A 25404-nucleotide genomic window follows, 5' to 3' on the forward strand; every position below is an offset into this window, starting at 1 on the left:
GGCTTTTTTTATTAATGATTAGGTGCATACGACAGCTTTATGTTGTACCAAAATACATAGAGCAAACTGTACTGATAACAGTAATTAGTAATGACTGGTCTGACTAACTCTAAATTGTAGCTTTGTCACAGCAAACATCATTATTTTGACTATAATTTACAGATAACAATGATTGAGGCCTTTACCCTTTAAGTTTTGGTCAACAGCTACACCCTTTCTCCCAACTGGGCAAAACCAGTATGACATAACATTGCACCACACAAGTCAAGTCAGTCGTTGGGAATCAAATGAAGCAACTGTTTATAAATCCATTTTCATGTCAATAAAATCCTTCCAGAGGGACAAGACTTCAGAGAAAAGTTCAGTCCAAAAAGCCTTCATGACACTTTGTTCTGTGCAGGTGGAAAGCATAAACGCATGTGAACATAGAGTGTATTCGACATGTCAAAGTGTTTTGGACTCTAACCTCACCTGAGTGAATCATTAACGTCTACCTCAAGCCTGGCTCCCATCCAACCCCACTGAGCATTACTGAGTCACTGAACCATAGAACCTCAACTGGTCAAAATAAAAAACAATGGAAAGACAGTTTAAATGGAAAGGACTTCTTGGTCATAGCCAGGGAACAGAAGTATTCCACTTTGAAGGGTCAGAGTAAGACACTGAAGTAGCTGTGTGATACTGGGCAAACAGCCCGTACACCTCCACAAGAGACTGAAACCTTGTGTGTCCTTGTCTCCGGCCCCAGGGCACAGTGAGTCAGCCAGAAAACACACACACACACATACACACACACACACCTTTTTAGACCAGATAGTCTTTTCAGAGAAAGTAAGAAAACTCAGATACTGAGCTGGCCTGTAAGTGCAGCTTCCACAGTGACTGGGTTACAAATTGACATTTCACAGAATAGTTTATTTTCTTCACTGGCCGGTTGTGAATGGACTCAACCTACAGCAGTACATGAGCACAGGACGCAGCAACCTAAGAACACCTCAGTGAAGCATTCTCATCTACTGTCGCTGTCCTCAACCTCCTTGCAAGAAGGTGAAAGACAATGGATAAAGGACATAGTAGCATAGTAGCATAGTAGTCTGGGACAGGCAACGTAGCCTCCATAAATGCTTTTAAGACACACTTTTAGATCTTATGCACCTTACATAGGACCCTCATGAAATGTTCTCTGATAGCAACTTTCATCAGTGTTTTCCATAATCCTAGAATAGTTTGTTCTCTTTCATTTTATGTAACCTTTCATGGTGTGATATCCATAATCCATCCATAACAGAGGTGGGTGTGATAGATAGTAATGTATCATCTTTTTGTAATTCTTTTTCAAAATAATAATAATATATATATATATATATTTTTTAATGAAAATAATGTAACGATTCATATCACAATATTTTATTCAGAATAAGAAAGTATATTTCATATGGGATGTAGCTATAATTGTTTGGGTAGGATTTCTTCCTACTTACTTAATCAATATCTAAAGAACGTTGTTCTATTGAATTCATTCAGTGATACTGACCCTAACCCTAACCCATTCAGTATTCATAAAGGTTCCACAGTTTAAGTGCGTTTTAATAGCGGCAGGTTAATTTTGATATATAATAGATGCGTTGTATAAAATGTAGGCTAAGTGTATGCACTCCTAGCATGACAATTAGCCCCACAGAACAGGAGATCGTAATAGCAGTATGATTCATAGCTAAACGATAAGGAGATACTACTGGTATAAACTAACCTAACAGTTTATTACCCTGGAAGAGTACTAAAAGAGATTACTCTGTCTGCATAGGGCTAGGCAGATTCCATGACCCAAATAAGACTCCGCTCCCCTCTTGGAAACAACCCAGTCAGAAATGTGCCCCAGTGTGCTCTCTCTGCCAAGGGCTCAAATTCATATAAATAGAGCTCTCTGTTGTACTGGAGAAAACTTAGAAGGATTGGAAACAATAAAGGAAGCGGGGTGAGTCGGTGAGTGAAGTCACTCGAAAGATACTCAAAAACACAACTCAAAAGATAAAGGAAGACTGAGCGCTTGTGCAGTCATTAGTTATCTTGCCAAAATGTTTATGGAACTATACATGTCCTTATTAACATAGAGGACTAAGGCAGTAGAGTTTTAATTGTATTGCAAGTGTATTAAAAGCAAGGAAACAAAAGCCAGGTTTGTCTTCACAAAGAGGAATTTATACAGAATGAAGACGTGTTTTGTCAGTAGTAGATATTAGGATTAGGGGAAACACAACCTGCATCCTAAATGGCACCATAATCTTTTTAGCAGCGCCCTATGGACCTATGACAATCAAAAGTAGAGGACACTTAAAGAGAACAGAGTACTTCTTGGTGAGAGACACCTGTCACAGCCTGTTCCATCTAGCACAATCGCATTATACACAAACAATGGAAGCACTATCCTCTCCTGATAATAGTGGGAACTGTGCATTTTTGCATGTTATGGTCCATTAGAAAATGATGACCTATTTACATACACAAACACTCATTTTACAAACCATATGGAATACCTGCATATCGTTAGCAACTATGTACTACAGTGCCTACAGAAAGAATACACTCCCTTGAATATTTTGTTGTTGTGATGGGGTCTCAGAGTTTCAAGCATTATTTATGATTTTTTTTCCACACTTATCTATACACCATATTCCACACTTACGTTTTTTTTAATCATTGTGATGAAATTATACATCCTAAACTACAAAACACAAATGTCATATATCCATATAATAACTGGATAACTTTTACAATCCCTTGTGAAGGAAACCTAACATAGCTCAGGTGTAACCAATCACATTCAAAATCACACACCAAGATTATTGTCCTCCATCTGACTGTGACTGTTAGGATGAATTCAGCAGTTTCTGTAGATACGAATATTTCCAATCCCTTGACTATCCCTTTGTGCACAGTCCAGATGATTACTAAGAAGTGAAAGGTATAAGGCACCACCAAGACCCTACAGGCCGTTCCTACAAACTGGATGACTGAGAAAGTTGGAGACTGATCAGAGAGGCATAACAAGAGGCCAATGGCAGCTTTGACTGAGCTGCTGGCTTTTAAAGTGTCAAAGTGTGCATGTGACAACCACATTCCAAGCACTCCATAAATCTGGACTCCACGGTAGGGTGGCAAGAGGGAAGCCATTACACAAACACTCAACCAACAACAATACAGGAGATTCTGTAGACATGTGGCAAAAATATTTTATGGTCAGACAAAACTGGCCTAAATGCACAGCATTACTAAAACCTCACACCATCCTTAGTGTGAAGCATGGTGGTGGCAGCAACATCGGGAACTAGGCCAACTTTCCAGACCGAGGATTCACCTTTAATGGCGTAATGTACAAAAATGTATTGTGGTAAAACTAAAGCGGAAACTAGGACAAAAGTTCATCTTTCAGCATGATAACCTGAGACACACAGCCAAAGCTGCTGTGGAGTGGCTAAAGAATGAGAAGGTATATTTTGAGTGGTGGTTGAGTGGTTTAGTGTTTAAAGAATATCAATACATTTCACATAAAAAAACAAATCTCTTTAAATGTATGGGGAATGGTGTGTAGATTAATGGAAAAAAATCCTAATGAATAAAACTCAGGGGCACTGACATTTGAAAATAAGAAAAAGTTTAAAGGGCTTGTACACTTTCTCTACTCAAGATCAAGTACTGTATACAGTACAGTAACACATTTCTTGACATTAAAGTTATTTTCTAAGAATACAATAATATGAAATAAAATCCTTGGTAAATATCTGAAAAGATTTAATACTAATTTGGAGTTTTTCCTTGGTTCCGACCCCACTAGGGAGTTTCTCCTAGCCCCTGTGCATCAATTTCTTGTTGTTGCTTGCTCTTTTGCATTTTAGGAAGAGTATCTCTATAAGCACTCCGTGATAACTTCTGATAAGTCATTAGTACAAGGGCATAATAAGGGAGTCATCATTATCTTCCGCTGAGTAAAGACAGAACACAAAAAACAAAACAAACAAATGTTTGCCTAACTACTAATTAGGATATAAGAATGAATCGTCTCCTCGAGAACTCTTTATCGTCTCCACAGCAATGCGTTTGTCAGCAGTCACTAAACCCCCCCATTGTGTGGATAAGAGACGGTGAATACCATCACCCTTACCCACTCCACAAACCACCAACCACAGCGTGCACTCAGGGAGCCACAGTGTTCTCATAGCAACCTATATTTACAACACAGACTGGGAGAGCCTTGATCTCAATTGGGTAGCAGCTGAATATTTATGAGAGAAGTATGCTGCACGCAAAAAGTGTATGACACATGTATCATAGGGATATTTGAGCTCCACACAGGCCTTTTTTTGGTTGCTAAGGGCATGAAGCTTCCTAATTCAGCATATGCACTTGAACTCTCAAATTAGAATCCACTTAAAAGTTAGCCCACAGGTGAGCATTAAAGGAGAGCCAGGTAGAGCCAACAGTTCGTAGTTCAACTTTGATGTACTCTTCCGCAATTAGTCTTTTAGAAACCAATATCAAACATATATCAACAATCCTGCCACTGTGTTGATTCAATTGCATGAACATCCAACAAAGCATGGTCTATTTTGAGGGGAATCCATCTATAGGAATGACTCTGTGGTCAACTCAATCAGAACAGTCCAATAATGTGTATAGTTGCCAATCTTAAGGATGTCTATTAATATTTTGATTTATTTGTCTCATATTTGGTTTACATGCATTAAAGTTAAATGATTTCTCTATATTTTCATTGTGTAAATTTTTTTGTTGTTGTTCCTTATACATTCAAAATATTTTTTTATGATATTAGTAGTGTGAATCCCTATGCAGGGTTTCTGTTATAGAGTATGTAACAGGGTGTAATTCCAGAGTATTCCAACATCATTCAATCCCCATCTGAACCCAAGCCCTTTTTATAAATGCCACACTCTAGTATTACACACCCACACTCATGCCACACTATGCTCAAAATACTCCAGCCCTGCTCGCCCCGGACCGTTCCAAAACTCCTAGTTCTGGGAGGGACAGGACTCTATAGAACGGAATAACATCTCTGGAGAAAAAAGGGAACACAGCACCTCTGTGGGAACACATTCTGACTTACTGCCTGCCGGGACTAATTAATGAGAACCAACCAAGTGAGATCGAGAAATTAATGGGAAGAATGAGGGACCTCACAGGGCCCCAACAGACCCCACAGAGCCCCAGGAGAGGCACACAGATGGACCCAACGAAATCACGAGAAAACAAATTGAGAACCATTTGAGACAATGGAAAGAACCATAGACAGGTCTGTCTCTCCAGAGAACCCAGGCTATGTGCACCACGCACCCAAAATTAGGTGAAAAAGGAGCTGCACTTACTAACCTACTGTCAAATGTATGCCCACATTAGATACACAAATGTCACTCACATCATATAGACTCAAACATTGACATGACAATGTACAATCACAGCAGCAAGATTTGTGTCCCAAGAAATGGGCAACAAGTTGAACACGAACAACATGACCAATATTTTAAATGAAATTCAAAATGAATACATAGATTACAGAGAGAGAGAGAGAGAGAGTTACTTGGATAGTTGTTGTCTTGTTTGTACAACAGCACAGTGTTGGCGAGACAGCCCTTTTGGTGTATTTTTGCTAACTTAGGGGTCACATATGATACTGAATCTCTCAATTAGCCAAAAACCTTTGTTATCATTCTGGTTGCAGATTACATTGTGTGCTGTTCCATTTCAATTTAACGTTAAACGGAACAAAGAAATGTGACATGGCTGCTTCAAGCTAAACAAACAAGTCAAATGTCCTCCTACTAAAGATATAGCTTCCTCCACCAAACGTTTGCATGCCCACAGTGATCCTTTGTTTCGCTACACACGTGAACACCCTCCTCAACAATCTTCCAACAGCTTGAGCCATATAAAGGGTAGTATTTGTTTAGTCCCATCTGTAACAGTCTGAAGCTAGTTTTAAAGTGAACTTACAATAGGTTCTTAAATCTGTCAAGACAGATGGTGCAGTGCTCATTTAATTGACAGTCTTCAGTTAATTCATTAAGAAAATCCACTAACTGCTTTAGACAAATCAGCCCAATATCTCTCACTGTGCTTTGTGGAAAGAGAACATTTCCAATAGTCTTGCTGGGACTAATGTATCTTTTAAAAGATGACCCATGTAATTCAAATTCGAAATGTAGGATTATTCACTATGGAACAATATGAAAAGCAAAACAGAGCTACAATTCGCCCTATGAATTGTCTTCAATCTCCTCTCTGAAATGCCCAAAACCTTAAGGCAAATTTATTTGGATTATTTTACAAATAGTACATACAAACTAAAAGTTAATTTACCTTAATTTAGAAAAAGAACAAAGGGATTTCCATGATAAACCGTCCCCTTAGACCGGCCATGACAATGTATGTCCAAAGGATGTTGGGATGTTGGAGCGTTGGATGTTGGAGCGTTGGAGTGTTGGATGTTGGACCGTTGGAGTGTTGGGATGTTGGTGTGTTGGGATGTTGGAGTGTTGGAATGTTGGAGTGTTGGGATGTTGGAGTGTTGGAGTGTTGGGATGTTGGAGTGTTGGATGTTGGAGCGTTGGAGTGTTGGATGTTGGAGTGTTGGGATGTTGGAGTGTTGGGATGTTGGAGTGTTGGGATGTTGGAGTGTTGGGATGTTGGAGTGTTGGGATGTTGGAGTGTTGGAGTGTTGGAGTGTTGGAGCGTTGGAGTGTTGGATGTTGGAGTGTTGGAGTGTTGGAGTGTTGGAGTGTTGGGATGTTGGAGTGTTGGATGTTGGATGTTGGAGTGTTGGATGTTGGAGTGTTGGATGTTGGAGTGTTGGAGTGTTGGGATGTTGGAGTGTTGGATGTTGGAGTGTTGGGATGTTGGAGTGTTGGAATGTTGGGATGTTGGAGTGTTGGGATGTTGGGATGGTGGAGTGTTGGGATGTTAAGATGTTGGGATGTTAAGATGTTAGGTGCAGGTGTTTTCATAAAAGAGCTCTATAAACAAAGACCAATGCATTAATCTCTGAGATATCATGTAAGGTCAGATTATTTTCTAATACACAGTACCAGCCAAAGGTTTGGACACACTTACCCATTCACTTGGTACTGTAGAATGCTATGCCTATTGAACCTTACACTCATCCTGAAGTGCATTGCATTGTGATAAACTGCATCCAATGCTTTTAATTTATTGGTACTGTATGTTGGTTAGCGTTTCACCTTTGAAGAATGTCTGGTTAGTTAGCACTGTGGCCCTCACTGTTGTGTTAATACCTGAAAAAAAACGAACAAAAAATTATGTCCAGAAGATTCATTCTCTTTCAGTCCCATATAGAACCTTATAATTGAAGATCGCTTGTGCCAGACAGTGCAAATAAAAGTAGCCGCTACTGGTTAGTTTACCTTACAGGCAACACCATGAGCATACTGTAAATGACTTATGCAGCATCTGCTGGGAGGGTGAAACCCTCCTTGGTGGGGGAGAATCCCAAAGGACAGGGAGTGGAGCAGTCACTTTTGGGTACTGGGGAGGCAGGGACCAAAACAGCAGGAAATAACAATTTGCTTGTTCCAAACTCCCTAAGCATCTCAGTTAATTAACAGAGCACTGTGGCAGAGGACTCAGAGGAACACTTACTTTACCATTCCACTTCCCTTTAGTGCCAACCTGCTCCACAAGGATAACTAGATAGACAGCTTGTTGATGAAAATACGTTTTAGCAGACAATGAGCAATAAGAACTACAATGATAACAATGTAATATAAAAAAAACAACAACATAAAGTTCAACAGCATCAGAATTCATCAAATGCTGTGACAAACTTTAAGTCTGAAATTGTCACATCCTAGCATGGCAGGTGAGAACCACGTTCCTGTGAGACCCAATACCTCATTTGCCTTGTATGGGTTAGGGTTAGGGAGCATATGCACCTGTCTACTGTTATTATCCTCATTCCTGATCACGGTCCCTATTTAAGTTCTTCCCTAGTGTATCTTGTCTGTCATTATTTGGATCCAGTCCACTTTCTAATATTGTTCTTTTCATGTCTTCTTTTAGTTCTGTTATGTCTTAGTTTTCCCTTAAATTTCTACAATCACCCTGTGCATACGCCCTGACTCCTAAAAGCAACAATACACAAATCCCCAGGAAAACAGAGCAGCTCAAATAAATCATAACCGTACAAAGCAAATCTATCAATGAATGAAGATGAGCATTAGTAAACATGTATTACTACCACCCCCACCTAGCCGGATATTTGGGGCTTTTCCTAACTGTAGCGTACTCAGATATATCTTCACCACTAACAAACATGCCTCACAGTACTCAGTCTGACACCAGCAGCCAAAAATAGATCCTGTAGTCTACAGTTTAACATGTGTTCTAACTGCCACTCAAATCCACCAAGCAAAAGGACACAGAAACAAGTCAACACACTGCTTCCTATACAGTCCTCATTCAATTACCATCTTCACTGCATTTAAAAAAACTAACATTCTCAACAAAGCTCATACAAGTTGAGGTCAAATTGTGTGCAGCGGAGATTAACTACATATACCTACTGGCAACACACTGCAAGCGCAGTTACTGTGTGGTGGTAATAGTGCCACTGTAAGGCAATGTGGTGATTCATCTCACTGGCCAGTAAAATAGAAGCATTTATTTCCAGCCATGTACAATGGTATGGGACAGTGCTCACTTACCAAGTTCATGGACCATATACCTTTTGATCAAAAATACAACCCAGCTGTCTGAAGTGTGTCTAAAACCGGTGTGGTCTGGGGAGACAGGAAGGAGTGGAGCTGGTGTTTAGGGAACGCACTCTACAGTGCTATGGCAATGACATTAATAAAACATGAATATAAAGATACATGAAAACAAGAACAAAGGTTAATATGTATAGTGGATCAATACTGCAGGTATCATTCACAAAAGTCTATTATGCAAAGGAGCTCACATCTTACAATTTGGGATACTGTGTATAAGGTAAAGAAAAACAGAATGCAATGATGTGCAAAACATTAAAAACCCATATTAAATAGAAAATAGTACAAAGACAACATATCAGATATTGAAAATATAGAAAATATGCCCACTTGGAATTTGATGCCAGCAACAGGTTGAAAAAAAGCAGGAACAGGGGAAACCAAAAAATTTCAAAGTTGTTTAATACAAAAAAAACAACCGGGTGGAACATCTCAAAACTAGGTTATTTGCGAAGAGAACAGTAACATGATTGGGTATAAAAAGAGCATCCCAGAGAGGATGAGTCTCTCAGAAGTAAAGATGGGGAGGGGTTCGTAGTGCAACAAATCTCTGTATGCAAGGGACAAGACCGAAAACTAATATTGGATGGTGGTGCTCTTCAGGCCCTCAGACAGCAATGCATTAAACAGACACGATGCTGTAGTGAACATCACTGCATGGGCTCAGCAATACTTCCAAAAACCATTATCTGTGAACACAGTACATCACTGCATCCACAAATGCTAACACTCATCCATGCAAGGAAGAAACCATACACAAACAAGATCGAGAAATGTTGCCGACTTCTTATATAAGATGGACTAAGGTGAAGTGGAAAACTGTGCTGTGGTCTGACAAATCAAAATGTTAAATTATTTTTAGGAATCATGGATGCCGCATTCTCCGGACAAAAGAGGAGAGGAACCATCCGGCTTGTCATCAGCGTACAGTTCAAAAGCCAACATCTGTTATGGTATGGAGGTTAATGGTGCACATGACATGGGTGACTTGCACATCTGTGAAGGAAACATTAATCCTGAACAATATATACAGGTTTTGGAGCAACATATGCTGCCATCCAGACAACATACAGTGGGGAGAACAAGTATTTGATACACTGCCGATTTTGCAGGTTTTCCTACTAACAAAGCATGTAGAGGTCTGTCATTTTTATCATTGGTACACTTCAACTGTGAGAGACAAAAATCCAGAAAATCATATTGTATGATTTTTAAATAATTAATTTGCATTTTATTACATGACATAAGTATTTTGATCACCTACCAACCAGTAAGAATTCCGGCTCTCACAGACCTGTTAGTTTTTCTTTAAGAAGCCCTCCTGTTCTCCCCTCATTTCCTGTATTAACTGCACCTGTTTGAACTCGTTACCTGTATAAAAGACACCTGTCCACACACTCAATCAAACAGACTCCAACCTCTCCACAATGGTCAAGACCAGAGAGCTGTGTAAGGACATCAGGGATGAAATTGTAGAACACAAGGCTGGGGTGGGCTACAGGACAATAGGCAAGCAACTTGGTGAGAGGGCAACAACTATTGGTGCAATTATTAGAAAATGGAAGAAGTTCAAGATGACGGTCAATCTCCCTCGGTCTGGGGCTCCATGCAAGATCTCACCTCGTGGGGCATCAATGATCATGAGGAAGGTGAGGGATCAGCCCAGAACTACACGGCAGGACCTAGTCAATGACCTGAAGAGAGCTGGGACCACATTCTCAAAGAAAACCATTAGTAACACACTACGCCGTCATGGATTAAAATCCTGCAGCGCACGCAAGGTCCCCCTGCTCAAGCCAGCGCATGTCCAGGCCCATCTGAAGTTTGCTAATGACCATCTGGATGATCCAGAGGAGGAAGAAGAAGGATGAGTACAACCCCAAGAACACCAACCCAACCATGAAGCATGGAGGTGGAAACAATTCTTTGGGGATGCTTTTCTGCAAAGGGGACAGGACGACTGCACCGTATTGAGGGGAGGATGGATGGGGCTATGTATCGCGAGATCTTGGCCAACAACCTCCTTCCCTCAGTAAGAGCATTGAAGATGGGTCGTGGCTGGGTCTTCCAGCATGACAACGACTCGAAACACACAGCCAGGGCAACTAAGGAGTGGCTCCGTAAGAAGCATCTCAAGGTCCTGGAGTGGCCTAGCCAGTCTCCAGACCTGAAACAAATAGAAAATCTTTGGAGGGAGCTGAAAGACCGTATTGCCCAGCGATAGCTCCGAAACCTGAAGGATCTGTAGAAGGTCTGTATGGAGGAGTGGGCCAAAATCCCTGCTGCAGTGTGTGAAAACCTGGTCAAGAACTACAGGAAACATATGATCTCTGTAATTGCAAACAAATGTATTTGCCCCAAATATTAAGTTCGGCTTTTCTGATGTATCAAATAGTTATGTCATGCAATAAAATGCAAATGAATTACTTAAAAATCATACAATGTGATTTTCTGGATTTTTGTTTTAGATTCCGTCACTCACAGTTGAAGAGTAAATATGATAAAACAATTACAGACTTCTACATGCTTTGTAAATGGGAAAACCTGCAAAATTGTCAGTTTATCAAATACTTGTTCTCCCCACTGTATTTTTTAAGGAAGGCCTTGCTAATTTCAGCAGGACAATGCCAAACCACATTCTGCACATATCACAACATCATGGCTCCATAGAAAAAGTGTGCTAAACTGGCCTGCCTGCAAACCAGAGACTGTCACCCATTGAAAACATTTGGTGCATTATAAAATGAAAATACAACATAGGAGACCCCAGACTGTTGAGCAGCTGAATTCCTATATAAGGCAAGAATGGTAAGACATTTCACTTTCCAAACTATAGCAATTGGTCTCCTCAGTTCCCAAGCACTTACAGAGTATTGTTAAAAGAGAATAGTATTTTTCCAAAAACAATAAAATTACTTTTCAACATTTGATATGTTGTCTTTGTACTATTTTCAATTAAATATAGGTAAAAATTATTTGCACATTATTGTATTCTTTTTTACTTGTATTTTACGCAGCATGCCAACTTTTTTGGAAATGGGGTTGTACATTTATTCAACAAATAACACAAAACCAATACACAATATCCACCATAAGTAGATCACTGGCTCAGAGGACTAACTGTAAACTTAAACACTAGGCAACCACAATAAACAGTGAAAGAATGTATGAAATTACATTTAAGTTGGGTATTGAAACTACATGCAACTGAGAAATTCTGCATTGAAATCTATAAAATGCAAATATTCTTAGAAATTATTCACGTCAAATATAATGGCTTGAAAATTACAAAATGTTTGCAGATGTCTACATACGGACAGTTTAATACATAAAAAACTAAGACATTGCTAAAGTATGCAAACTGTTATGTAAGGCATGTCAAATTTAGAACTACTAAAGTTTTGACTATTTGGTTGTCGTTACAATGTCATCAAATGTATTTCTAGAGAGATAAATGGCTTGCAAAATCAGTCAAAAATTGCTGGCAATGCTAGCATTAGCTAGCCCAAATTTGCTGGACTCGCTTCAATCTTAGTTCACTAGCTAACGTGATTCTTCATCCAAACACGGGTGACATGAAAAAGATGTCAAAGAATTTAGCTACTATTTATTTGCTTCCTTTAGAGATAGTATTGTGTTTTCAAGTCTTAGTAACACAAACCAAACCATTATAAAAAATAGATTTGGTTTAAAATGCGTTGCTAAGACTTGAAAACACAACATCATCTATAAAGGAGGGCAAAGCTCATTAAAGAAGTCCTGAAAAAAACAATAAAAAAATTATTGTGATGAAACAAGTAACCCATGATTAGGATTTTTTGTTCCTATTAAAATCCTCTAAGTCTAATGGAAATGTTATTGGATATCATTTTAAAATGAAATCCAATATAAAAAACTAGAATTAAATTATAATAGAAAACGAAAAAATCTATGAAATAAAGGTGGTTTGCATAGATCAACATAAATATTGTCAGTTTCTATTTTGAAAACGATATGTGAAAATATTAAAATATATCCAACTAATGGAAATGAGAGTTGCATTTTCAGGTGGGTGTGGCTTGAGCCTTGCTACGGCACATCCATCAGGAGACACTTTGGAACAATTAATCAATAAGGAACGCAAATCAATGCTGTATTACACAGTATTTATAAAACAGCATTGACTAGCATTCCTTATTGTTTTTATGAAATAATTTATACTTAATTTATACAGGGCAATTATACTGTAACTGTATGTCAACTACAGTCACCAGACCCGTAAACAATTTTATATGTCATGCTTATATGAGGACAAAATGTAAAGGCTGATCTAGGAAAATCAACAAGAGATCTTTGTACTATCTGAGCTAAAAAGCTGGCTGCTGTCTCAGGCTGTCTCCTAAACAGCAGACCCCATTCCTTTATAGGGCACAGTCTTATGGTCAAACATTGTGCACTGCATATGCATTAGGGTGACATTTAGGACACAACGTACTTCTAAGGAGATGAAATGCTCACATTTGGTATCTCAGTGATTAGCTTTTGAAATTCGAGAAGGTAATTTTAGGGTAAGCTAGTAAAGCAGTATGCAGTTTCAAAGGGCTGGAAGACCAAATATAACTCTGTGAAGGCTAGGCAGTCTATATTTAATGTCTAGATGTGTGGCCCAAATGGCATCCTATTTTCTGTGAGGTGAATTACTTTGACCAGGGCCCAGAGCGACAAAATAAGTGTACTTAAGGGAATAGGGTGCCACTTTGGACATCTCCTCAGGAGTGGACTCATTCTTCCCTCCCTGCATGTGTTTTATGGGCTATGTTTCGTTTTTAAACGCCCTTCTTGTTCTTAACATGTAATAAATTGGCTGCTCCCGTGATAACGTATGCTGCCTTACTGATAAAAGACAAATAAAGTTGTCTTAGTAATCTTAAGAAAAACATTTTACAAACTGTCTCTCACTCAACCCAAAATCTGACTTTGTTAAACAGTTCATTTTTTTATGGGATAAAATTAGTGAAATGTACTACAGTCAAGATTTTAAAAAGAAATTGCTATCTAGATGAGTGAAGCTTACATGATATCTTCTAAAAGAAATTCAGAAATGCTTAGATTGCTATGTTATTATTAGGTGGTGGGTGGTGCCAAACAAAAGCTAACGAGATCCAATATTGGGTGAATTCTAGCATGTTTCTGCAATGAAATGCCTACTTTATGAATTGTACATACACACACTAAACCCTCCTTCAATTTTGCTTCAGCGCATTTCCAACCTCATGTTTTCAGGGTAAAAGGAAGATAGCCTAAACACGGAAAAGACACACGATGTCCCCTGAGACCTCAAATTAAGTGGACAATTCTAATGTTAACACTTGCAAGAGAAGGGTGTTAGGAGTTTCGATTAATATTAAATGGACCGCCTTGGAAGGTGAATCACTTATTAGGAATCATATAGTATACTACTGTATCAGCAAATGAGAAATCTAAGTAACATTTATGAGTATTTAATTTTATGAGACATGCTGGCGCTATTATGTACATTAGTGCCATCATTTCTAGTTAGATAACTTAACTAGCTACCACACAGTTTATTTTCTTGCAGTTTTACTTCCACATTTATGTAACTTTTCCATCTTTGATCCGTTGAGGCCAGTTTTCTGTTTCACAGATTTTTCTGACAGATCACACGGAAGGAACAGAATGAAACACACCCACTCAAGGGTTTAGAGGTTTATGTTGCCATCATTACTTTCTTTGGTTGGCTAATGGTTGGGACTGACCACAAATTGCCATAGGGCGTCCCCAAAGGGGATAAGGCAGGGAAAGTGGAGGAGGGCTTGTCTTTTATGTATTTGGACAACACCCCTGTTTCCGGTTCCGGTTCCAACTGTTTCCGTGTTCCAACAACAGTGCCATGGGTGTGCGCACCTCTGTCAGTGAGATTTCTTAGCAATAAAAAGATTGTGTTTGTAACTCTAATCAAAACAATTTCTACATTTTATTGAGCAAGTTTGTAACCCTTATAGAGAAAAGAGCCCTTTAAACCCTATTCTTAAAACTCTATCCCTTTCTCCCCTCTCCAGGTCATCCCTGCAGACCTCCCATTTCTGCTCCCTCATCCCTCAAATCCTTTGTGATCACCAGTTGCATATGGGTCAGAATATCTCCCTCCTCAAGATAATAACACTTGACCTCTCTGACATCAAAATGTACAGACCTTTATCCTTATTGCCTGTCTTTTCCATGTCTCTGTCCCTGGCAGAAATCTCTGCCTGGAAGTTGGCCCACTACTTCAAGCTCAACCTTGACAAGACAGAGCTGCTCTTCATTCAAAAGAATGACTGTCTGCTCCAAGACTTCTCCATTACAGTTGAAAGAAACTTGGAAGAAACTTTACAAGACACTGGACATCACCCTGTCATTCTCCGCAAATGTCAAGGCGGTGACTTACAGATTCATGCTCTAAAACAATAATGGTAAGGGGTAACATAGCATCTTAGTGAAGTGGTAACTTAGCGGCTTAGTGAAGGGGTAACTTAGCGGAATAATGAAGGGGAAACTTAGTGGCGTAGTGAAGGGTTAACTTAGCGATGTAGTGAATGGTAACTTAGCGGCATAGTGAAGGGTAAATAAGCAGCTACTGTATCCTCCCGAGAGAGGAAGTAGGCCAATACGCTTTACCTAATAATGAGGCTAACTGAACAGATTTAAATATATACATTATAAGTGAAGCAACGGGCACTAGTTGGTACACTCTTCCAAAATGCAACTGGAAAACACTATCATGGGCTGTAGGTAAACTTAGACAATAATCTATTAGATATCGGCCAATATGTTGAGGGTAAATTCTGCAATTTCTGACAACAGGTTGTAAAAAATGAGCTGTTGAGCTAAAACAAGTCCCTGAAAATGGTATACTATGTAATGTATGTGCCCCAATATGGGCCCTAAAACTACTTGCTTTTAAACTTTGAAATGTTATTTAACTGAGTTAGGATAGTAATTCTACTTGTAGATCATGAACATACTATAAACCCAAAATAATACCCTTTCAGCCCAAAATGTAAGTTTTGAAATGGAAATGCATCTTCAATGTAAACATTATAGTATTTTCAGTGGTTTTAGGATTTATAAGGATTTTTAGATTTTATAGGATTTGGGAGATTTTACATGCAAATCTGTAAACTGCACATTAAGTGCCTTTCCTGTTCACAATTGCAGTGGTTTCATTGCTCTTAATGGGGTGTGTATAACTAAATACACACTGGTTTTTATTTTAGATTTCTAAACAGAGAAACACCTGCCCTGGCTTCAAAGGGTTCCATGGGGACAGTCAGAGCACAGGATAAGCAACCGCTGTCTTTAAATAAACACCATTTATCAAATGCTTTCTGCTGCATATCATGAGTTGATTAAATAAAAGCCTTCGACCGGAAGGAGATAGTGGGCCATAGAAGTTTGTGTTTACTTTCAGGCACTAAGGTTTATGGACTTTAGCCCCCCACAACAACACCAGAAGGACATGTTAACAGAAAATGCCAAATATGACACCTGAAATGTATCTTACGAAAACAGACCAGAGAAAACCGACTATAAACTGCATGGTGCGTTTGTGTGGAATATATTTAAAGTGTGTAAACAGTGTGACCTAACAATCAGTTTTAAAGCTGATATTTTGTGTTCCCACTGTCAATGGAAAGGCGCCACAGTAACAACATCAGTTGACAAAAGAACCACAGAGACTATAGAGGAACACAAAAGCTTCTGTTGTCTCAGTTGTTTTCCAGTTTGGGTCCATGCAAGTATTTTCCATAGAAGTCAACCACAGTGGAATTATCTGACGATTAATGCATAGGCCTACAGCAATGGAGGCAACAGCTTTTTAAGTATCTGCTGACAACTATATTAAAAACAGTTTATGAATTAATTAAGACGTAACATTACAATAGATGCTCGTACTGTCCAATCAATAATTAGCTTCCTGCAATGAAAAGCCATGACAGGTGGTGGCATGTGGCAGGTTTATCTTGCATCAAGTCATTTTATAACCACGGTGTACTTCTTTTATTATTACTTAATATGATTTAAGATCGAACTTGTATTAATTTACAGAATTAGCTTGGGAAACAATAAGTTAGTAGAGACGTGACATTTCTCACACTTACCCTATTGGAGGTTTTGCGGCTATGTTGACTTTTTTTAAGTCCATCTTCTAAATGTGGCACGGTATGTTTGATAATGCCCAACTCCAACGGTAAATGTATAAACGGTATTTTCCTTTCGTCCGGTCATAAAGGACACCATAATTCGACTGATATCCAAACCCATTGATATCCAAATCCACTATCGAAGGACACAAAACAAAACATCTCAATTGATGCCATAGTTGAGAAAATGTAATTGTTTCAGCAGGCTAATACTTATTTGTGTTTTTAAGATTAATTTAACATGATTTGCAAAATAAAGGTCCATACAAAAGTGACTGAATAAAAGTTGACGCTCTCATAATTCCTGCAACATGGTAACAGTTGCCTACACAACAGAAAGTATGACCGCTAATAGTACATGCAAAATGATAGCTTAAATATTCATGGTGTGATAGGTACAGAGGTGTACTTACATCGAGGAAAACATTATTTCAATTAATATTCATTTTCCCATAGCTGGTAATTACAAAGATACTTCGGAATAATCCGTGTATTTTCCGTTGTCCTAGTTCTAGTCTGAGCCCGCCCTCGTCAGCGCTCGGTCAATAGTGCTCATTGGGAATTCCATAGCCACTTGCTGCCAGCTCCAAGAAGTCGAGCGGTAGTACTGAGACGCACAGAAGATAGCTTCAAAACGGTATCTCACCCTCAAGCTGTTGTTTGCTTTTCAAAAGAAATACAATATATTATGCACAATATACACTAATCAAATCACAAAATGTATTTATGGAGAAAATATAATCCAGTGAATACTATGTAAAATGCAAACTAAAATGCTTGGCGAGGATGCATTATATGGTCGTTTGTAATGAGTTAAACGTACACATCAAAAGTTAAAACACACCCAACCTGGTCTCAGGAACCTGCGTAGACTATTTTACGAAAATCCATGGCACCCGATTTCGTATGATATGTGACGTTACGTTAGGTTACATTACAATGCGCCACCAAAACGTATGATACATTATGAAATTATTCAAACGTAACATATTTTACGAACGCTATTACAACGTATCAAATGTTACGACTGGTATTCAATCGTAAAATAGAATTTGAATGCCACACAAACATATTATATTTTATGAACGCTATAAAAGATGATTTTTTGACAAAACATTTGACGGCAACATTTGGATTACAAGGCAGACACGTTACCCACTGACCCACACTAGACATGGGGATTTAGGATGTGTAACAGCAAAAGCAAGGTCGCTAGTATATGTTATAAAAGCATTTTATCGTCAACGTTACGTTTAGTTTAGTTTGGAATAGGAAAGACATATATACATGAATCGAATAATATTATGGAATTAGAAATATTTTAGTCTTCAAATCACCAATGCACTAGTCGTGTTCTAAGAAATAAACAGCTGATTAATCTTTAACAACATACTGAGTAATTATGTTACTGTTCATATTTAAAAATTATGGATTTATAAATGGCATGTTATGTTAATTCTTCCCACATGATGTCACTGTGTGACTTCAAATAACCGTACCATATGCTGTCCTATTCCCTTGTAAACATGATTATACTAAAGTGAAGGTTTTTTGAGTTTGACAATTTTTTGGATTTACAGAATATTCAACAATCATCACGTATACATAAAAATCGCTACCTATACTTCCCTATTAAGATTGTGCCTCAATATTACTTGTTACTGCCAAATGAATCATAGATTTGTCTATTATAAAAAAGTATGTAGCCACTCCTGATGGCTGTGGTATTCAGTCTGACAAATTCAGATATGTTTAAATGATCAAGTCAGGACATGTTGGCTTTGACATTCAAAGAAGTCAACATAAAAGTAGTATAAAATCAAATCCCAGAATCTAAAAATACCATATGCAAAATTGTTACCTCATTGTGAGTTCAGAGTACCTCCTTCTGAAGGAGGTGGAGGAAATTGCAGAACTAGTAATATATGCTGCTGTACAACAGAAAAAAGGGACATGAGACACTCAAAGAGAAAAACCAAAGCACTAATTGATCATTAATCATGTCACGTGAGTAGTCGTATTTGTAACATCTAGAAAGGTATTGAAAATATAAAATACACTGAAGAAAACATTTCTTAATTATTTGAAGTGATGAATATTTAAAAAACGGTAGCCAGTGGATTACGGTACTCACATGGTGACCTAATTGGAATTCACTTTTATGATTATAAAATAGAAGTTGTAGTTTTATCTTTTTGTATTAGATACTCTAGAATAAACTGTAGGTGTGATTAATAAGAAGGACCATTAAGAAACATGTATGAAGATAAATCCACTCACTACTGTAAGTTTCTGTGTAAAAAAAACTATACATTTCTGACATTATTTACAGATTCTACTGTGGACAAATCAGTCTACGATTACTATTATGACCAGATAATTACAGAGGGTGTGCTATGCAACAATACCACCGTAAGGGCATTTGGACGTGTGTTTCTGCCTACACTGTACAGCCTGGTCTTTATCGTGGGCTTCATTGGTAACAGCCTGGTGGTCTGTGTCATGGTGAAGTTCAGGAGGACCAGCAACATGACAGACATCTGCCTCTTCAACCTGGCACTGTCAGATCTTCTGTTTGTCCTCACCCTGCCTTTCTGGTCTTACTACATCACCAAAACTGAATGGACTCTGGGGGACTTTCTGTGCACAGTGTTAACTGCACTATACACGCTGGGCTTCTATGGCAACATTTTCTTCCTGGTAATGATGACATTGGATCGATATGTGGTCATTGTCCATGCTCACACCATGGCCAGACACAGATCAGTCAGAGTAGGGATTGTTCTGTCTCTGTTCTTGTGGGCTCTTAGTCTCTGTGCCTCTCTGCCTACAATCATCTTCACAAAAGTGGAAAGAAATGAGGCAGGACTTATGACGTGTCAACAACAGTATCCAGAGGACACCAAGTGGCGCCAGTTTTCTTATTTACAAATGAATTTCTTGGGTCTACTTCTCCCCTTTTTCATTATAGTTATTTGCTATGGCAAGATAATTCTCATTTTAGTCAACATCAAATCCACCAAAAAGCACAAAGCTATCAAACTGATATGTATTATAGTAGTGGTCTTTTTCTGCTTTTGGACTCCATACAATTTGCTAATTTTCTTTCGGTTTCTGCAGACACTACACTTTTTGGGGGATTGTACAAATGTTTATAACATATCTCTGGCAATGCAGTGGGCAGAGGTGATAGCGTTTTCACACTGTTGTTTGAATCCAATTATCTACGCTTTTGCTGGACAGAAATTCATGGCCCTTGTCTTGAAGTTACTAAGAAAATGGTTGCCAATTTGCTTTGGCAGGTCTTCTTGTGAGTCGTCTGAACGAAGAAGCTCGGTCTATTCCCGGTCCTCTAAAACTAAAATCTACACAATTGCTGTAGCTTGACCCTCATGCAAGCAACATTTTAGATAATTACTTCCAGAGAACTGAAATCTAGTGAAATATTGAGTCTATTCTTGAAAATCTCAACATTTTCACATATTTTTATAAATAACTAAATAATTTAGTATCCACTATCACAACAGAGAAAATATTTTGTGTCCATATATTTTCTGATGAAGTTGACAAGGACATTTTTCTTAATTCAACTAGAATATGGCATCTAGTAAAAAATTGTAAGAATTCAAACTACTGTACAGCTCAATGAAATAGGAGCTTCTGGACACAGTAATCGTATCACTCAGCTATGAATCTATGCCTATAGTGAAGACAGTAGATAGTTACAGTATCAGCTGCTCTTTTACGTCTTTACATGCTCTAATGCTGTTGTTGATAGATCATTTTGAGAATGTAAGACATTAATAGGCTGTTGGGACACAGAGGTCAAAGGTCATTGTAATGGTTTGGTGCTCCTGCTGCCATTTAATTTAATTAGAATTTACATGTGAAATCACTTATTTTGATTTGCTGTATCCATAGGCAGCAATAGAACACAAGAGTAACTACAGACAGAGGACAAACTCAAGTAAAACTTGAATAATTGTGTGGAGGAACATATGCAGAATCTTCTATAAAGGCCTTTGTGTCTTTGGGTCTTCAGTCACAAAGACATAAAGGCAAGAGCTTCAGTTACAAAGACACAAAGGCAGAACGTCAGTCACAAATTTTGTGAAAAGTTCATATTCAATGACAATGATGCTGGAGCATTTCTGCCATATTATACGGAACCCTACTAGTTTACCCGTATTTATTCATTCATTATTCATTTCAAAGGTTTTTTCCTTCAATTTGTCATGTTTCTGTATTACTATGCTGAGATTCATTTGTTTGTAAGCTCAAATGGACAGTGACTTTCTGACTGTTATCAAAAGACACATTTCACATTTCCTTCCAACAACCAAGTATTGCAAGGCACATCATTACATAAAACTATATATAAATACATTATCACTAAAAAGTTAGTCTTGTCCGCTTGTCTTTTCAAATGCCGACCTGACCTTTTTTCATTATTGACCTCCATTTATGCTTCAACAGTGTGTAATTATGGGTATATTTGTCACAAAATATAATAATAAAGGATTTAAATATTACAGAATGTTTTCTATTTATGAGTTTTTAATGGCCTTGCCAAGCCATTCTGCTTTTAGTTCTCCACACTGCTTTTCCAACTAGGAATTGATTTGGGCCTAATGTGTAAGGGAAAGCTTACCTGAGTTAACTCTTCAGTTCCCCAGCCTGCATGGAGGAGGTGCAAGAATGATGAGACCAGGACAATGCATCCCCAATCCTTGCACAGTGCTGGAGTTTTAGTAAGTTTCACTGTCAGGTCTCAACCCTAGAATCTGGTTGTCAGCTTGGTGATTTTAGATCTGTTTAAGACAACTATTTCCAAATATGTAACAGAAACCTGTCTGGCCGTTTACCTTTAAAATTAACCACAGTGCAAAATGAATTAACAATACTCACTCTTTCACACTTTGTAATGGTTTGAAACAAGACAATACTTCAGGGCATGGCATGACAATGAACCCCTTGAGAAATACTAAAACATGTCATTGTTGTTAACAGCATTTTCTTATTCTAGAGAAATCTAACCTTTATTAGGTTAGATTAGGTCTACACGCAGAGAGGGAAATTATTTGAAACAAAAACACAAGGGACTAAAATACACTCACCTAAAGGATTATTGGGAACACCTGTTCAATTTCTCATTAATGCAATTATCTAATCAATCAATCACATGGTAGTTGCTTCAATGCATTTAGGGCTGTGGTCCTGGTCAAGACAATCTCCTGAACTCCAAACTGAATGTCAGAATGGGAAAGAAAGGTGATTTAAGCAATTTGGAGCGTGGCATGGTTGTTTGTGCCAGACGGGCCAGTCTGAGTATTTCACAATCTGCTCAGTTACTGGGATTTTCACGCACAACCATTTCTAGGGTTTACAAAGAATGGTGTGAAAAGGGAAAAACATCCAGTATGCGGCAGTCCTGTGGGCGAAAATGCCTTGTTGATGCTAGAGGTCACAGGAGAATGGGCCGACTGATTCAAGCTGATAGAAGAGCAACTTTGACTGAAATATCCACTCGTTACAACCAAGGTATGCAGCAAAGCATTTGTGAAGCCACAACACGCACAACCTTGAGGCAGATGGGCTACAACAGCAGAAGACCCCACCGGGTATCACTCATCTCCACTACAAATAGGAAAAAGAGGCTACAATTTGCACGAGCTCACCAATATTGGGCAGTTGAAGACTGGAAGAATGTTGCCTGGTCTGATGAGTCTCGATTTCTGTTGAGACATTCAGATGGTAGAGTCAGAATTTGGCGTAAACAGAATGAGAACATGGATCCATCATGCCTTGTTGCCACTGTGCAGGCTGGTGGTGGTGGTGTAATGGTGTGGGGGATGTTTTCTTGGCACATTTTAGGCCCCTTAGTGCCAATTGGGCATCGTTTAAATGCCACGGCCTACCTGAGCATTGTTTCTGACCATGTCCATCCCTTTATGACCACTATGTACCCATCCTCTGATGGCTACTTCCAGCAGGATAATGCACAATGTCACAAAGCTTGAATCATTTCAAATTGGTTTCTTGAACATGACAATGGGTTCACTGTACTGAAACAGTCACCAGATCTCAACCCAATAGAGCATCTTTGGGATGTGGTGGAACAGGAGCTTCATGCCCTGGATGTGCATCCCACAAATCTCCATCAACTGCAAGATGCTATCCTATCAATATGGGCCAACATTTCTAAAGAATGCTTTCAGCACCTTGTTGAATCAATGGCACGTAGAATTAAGGCAGTTGTGAAGGCGAAAGGGGGTCAAACACAGTATTAGTATGGTGTTCCTAATAATCCTTTAGGTGAGTGTATATCACCTTAAAAAACCCACGTTAAAAGGAAGTGAAATATAAAAAAGGAGGCAGATGTGTCAAGGGAAGTAAATGGCCAGTTTCTGTTTGGCTATAGAAAGTCTTTGTTTTGGCTGCTCGTCTTTCTAGGGAATCCATATTGTTTACTCATTTCTTATAAGGAAGCAGACTCTTGAAAGTCTGTTAAATGCTGCTCTTTTTGGTGTACCCTCTGAAGTTCTGCTGGCATACTCATCTGTATATGATATTTGTTGACACATCTAAGTTTCAGATTAGCACAGCAACAGAGTATTGGGCACTTCCCACAACAAAGCTGGGGCTGGCCCATAAATAGCTGCTCTTCCAAACTCCTCCCTTGTTCACCACAATCGCTTCTTCTTGCTTGCCTAGATTTTCTTTCTGGTTTCTCCATACCATCCTCTTTCCATCCCTCTAGACCAAGTTAAACTTAATTTGTAGGCTCTTTAAGGCACTTTATTAGCAAAATGTAGCATGGACTGTTGTGTTCTTGAGGTTTACTATGATAGTTTTTGACACCTGTAGAGTGTTCTTTTTGGATTGTTAATTTTGGCAGTTAATGTTTTAGCTATAGCTGACAATCTGAAAGTGGTCTAATGGCCACATGCCGCATAAGTATTCAGCAGACTTTTTCTGCTTACAATCTGAATGTGGTGTAATGGCCACATGCCACATAAGTATTCAGTTGACTTTTTCTGCTGACAATCTGAAAGTGGTCTAACGGCCACATGCCATATAAGTATTCAGTTGACTTTTTCTGCTGACAATCTGAAAGTGGTCTAATGGCCACATGCCACATAAGTATTCAGCAGACTTTTTTTGCTCACAATCTGAAAGTGGTATAATGGCAACATACCATAAAAGCATTCATCAGATTTTTTTCAAAGTAACTACCAATCATGTTTGTGTACCTTGTTTCATCAGAATAATGAATTGCTTATGAATGCATAATACATTTAAATATATAAGCTTAATATAATTCACTGGGAAAATCTCCTCCTGGAGATACTACAATCACTGTCTCCTGTTTATTTCACAACTTTCTGTGATGTAGCATTGAATGACCTTGTGAACTTTACCTTCCCCTTTTCTTGCTAAATGAGTGGCGTCTGCAACAGGCACATTGAAATATTGTGCTCCCTAGCATTCATCTGCATTCAGCTTTCCCTTGCCTTTTAGGTCACCATCTCCGTCACACACCTGCAAGTATGTTATTGAGTTCCCACCTCATATTTTTTTTTAGAAGTAGCTTGGCCGTTCACTAAACAGGTCAGAGGTAGTCCATATTTTTCCATATATACAGTAATGCTTTGTAACTTCATCCTGCCATCACAATGTCATACAGTAAAGAGGCACAAAGATGACAAACCCAAACCCAGTACATGACAAGCGCTTCATCATGCAGTGGAAACAATGACCCCAAACGGCAATCAGCAGCGAACTTCTGGCATTCCCCAATGGATCAGGTGTCCTCGGCGTGCCGGAACCAGTCGTCCATCGCCGGAGCCCCGGTTTCTGGCTGGCTCTGCCACGGTGCCAAGACCGGCTGGTACCCTAGGACACATTGGAAGGGGGTCAAGGAAGTGGAGGAGTGGCGGAGCGAATTCTGGGCATACTCTGCCCAGGGCAGGAACTCCAACCACTCCCCCGGCCGGTCCTGGCAATAAGACCGCAGGAACCTCCCCTGGTCTTGGTTCACATGCTCCACCTGCCCATTAGGTGCGGGGTGGAACCCGGAGGTGAGACTGACCGAGACCCCCAATCAGCCCATAAAGGCCTTCAAAATCCGAGACTGGGGGCCCCGGTCAGATACAATGTTCTCCGGCACCCTGTAGTGCCGGAAGACAAGAATGAACAGGGCCTCCGTGGTCTGCAGAGCCGTCGGGAGACCGGGGAGGGGAAGGAACCGGCAGGCCTTTGAAAACCGGTCCACAACAACCAGGATCGTTGTATTGCCTAGTGAGAGGGGAAGATCGGTCAAAAAATCTATGGACAAATGAGACCATGGTCGTTGTGGAACGGGCAAAGCGAGTAACTTACCTTCCGGAAGGTGTCTAGGTGCCTTACAATGAGTGCACACCGAA

At 39.1% G+C, this 25404-nt stretch overlaps 2 protein-coding genes across 7 annotated transcripts in view; one reads left to right on the top strand and one right to left on the bottom strand.

The window, feature by feature from the left end:
* cobl (cordon-bleu WH2 repeat protein) overlaps nt 1–17837 on the bottom strand; it is a 73322-nt gene extending 55485 nt beyond the window's left edge. For 2 of the 6 annotated variants that reach the window (XM_029115686.2, XM_029115689.2), the window contains exons 1-3: nt 17802–17837; nt 17392–17641; nt 16937–17114 (exon numbers count right to left, since the gene is read on the bottom strand). In XM_029115686.2, the coding sequence (XP_028971519.2) occupies nt 16937–16980 (44 nt within the window). In that variant the 5' untranslated portion in view covers nt 16981–17114; nt 17392–17641; nt 17802–17837. Of the gene's footprint in view, nt 1–185; nt 439–7250; nt 7716–16936; nt 17115–17391; nt 17690–17801 lie in introns of those variants that run through there. The other 4 variants (XM_020041284.3, XM_029115688.2, XM_034288845.1 and 1 more) reach the window with 4 other exon arrangements.
* A 1141-nt stretch (nt 17838–18978) lies between these two features.
* On the top strand, nt 18979–20365 carry LOC105025924 (C-C chemokine receptor type 1-like). The gene is made up of 2 exons (XM_010896989.2): nt 18979–18985; nt 19311–20365. The coding sequence occupies exons 1-2, from the start codon at nt 18979–18981 to the stop codon at nt 20363–20365; spliced, it is 1062 nt and encodes a 353-aa protein (XP_010895291.2).
* Nucleotides 20366–25404: the final 5039 nt, after the last annotated feature.

The sequence above is a fragment of the Esox lucius genome, chromosome 20 (assembly GCF_011004845.1).
Source record: "Esox lucius isolate fEsoLuc1 chromosome 20, fEsoLuc1.pri, whole genome shotgun sequence".
In the NCBI taxonomy this organism is placed as follows: domain Eukaryota; kingdom Metazoa; phylum Chordata; class Actinopteri; order Esociformes; family Esocidae; genus Esox; species Esox lucius.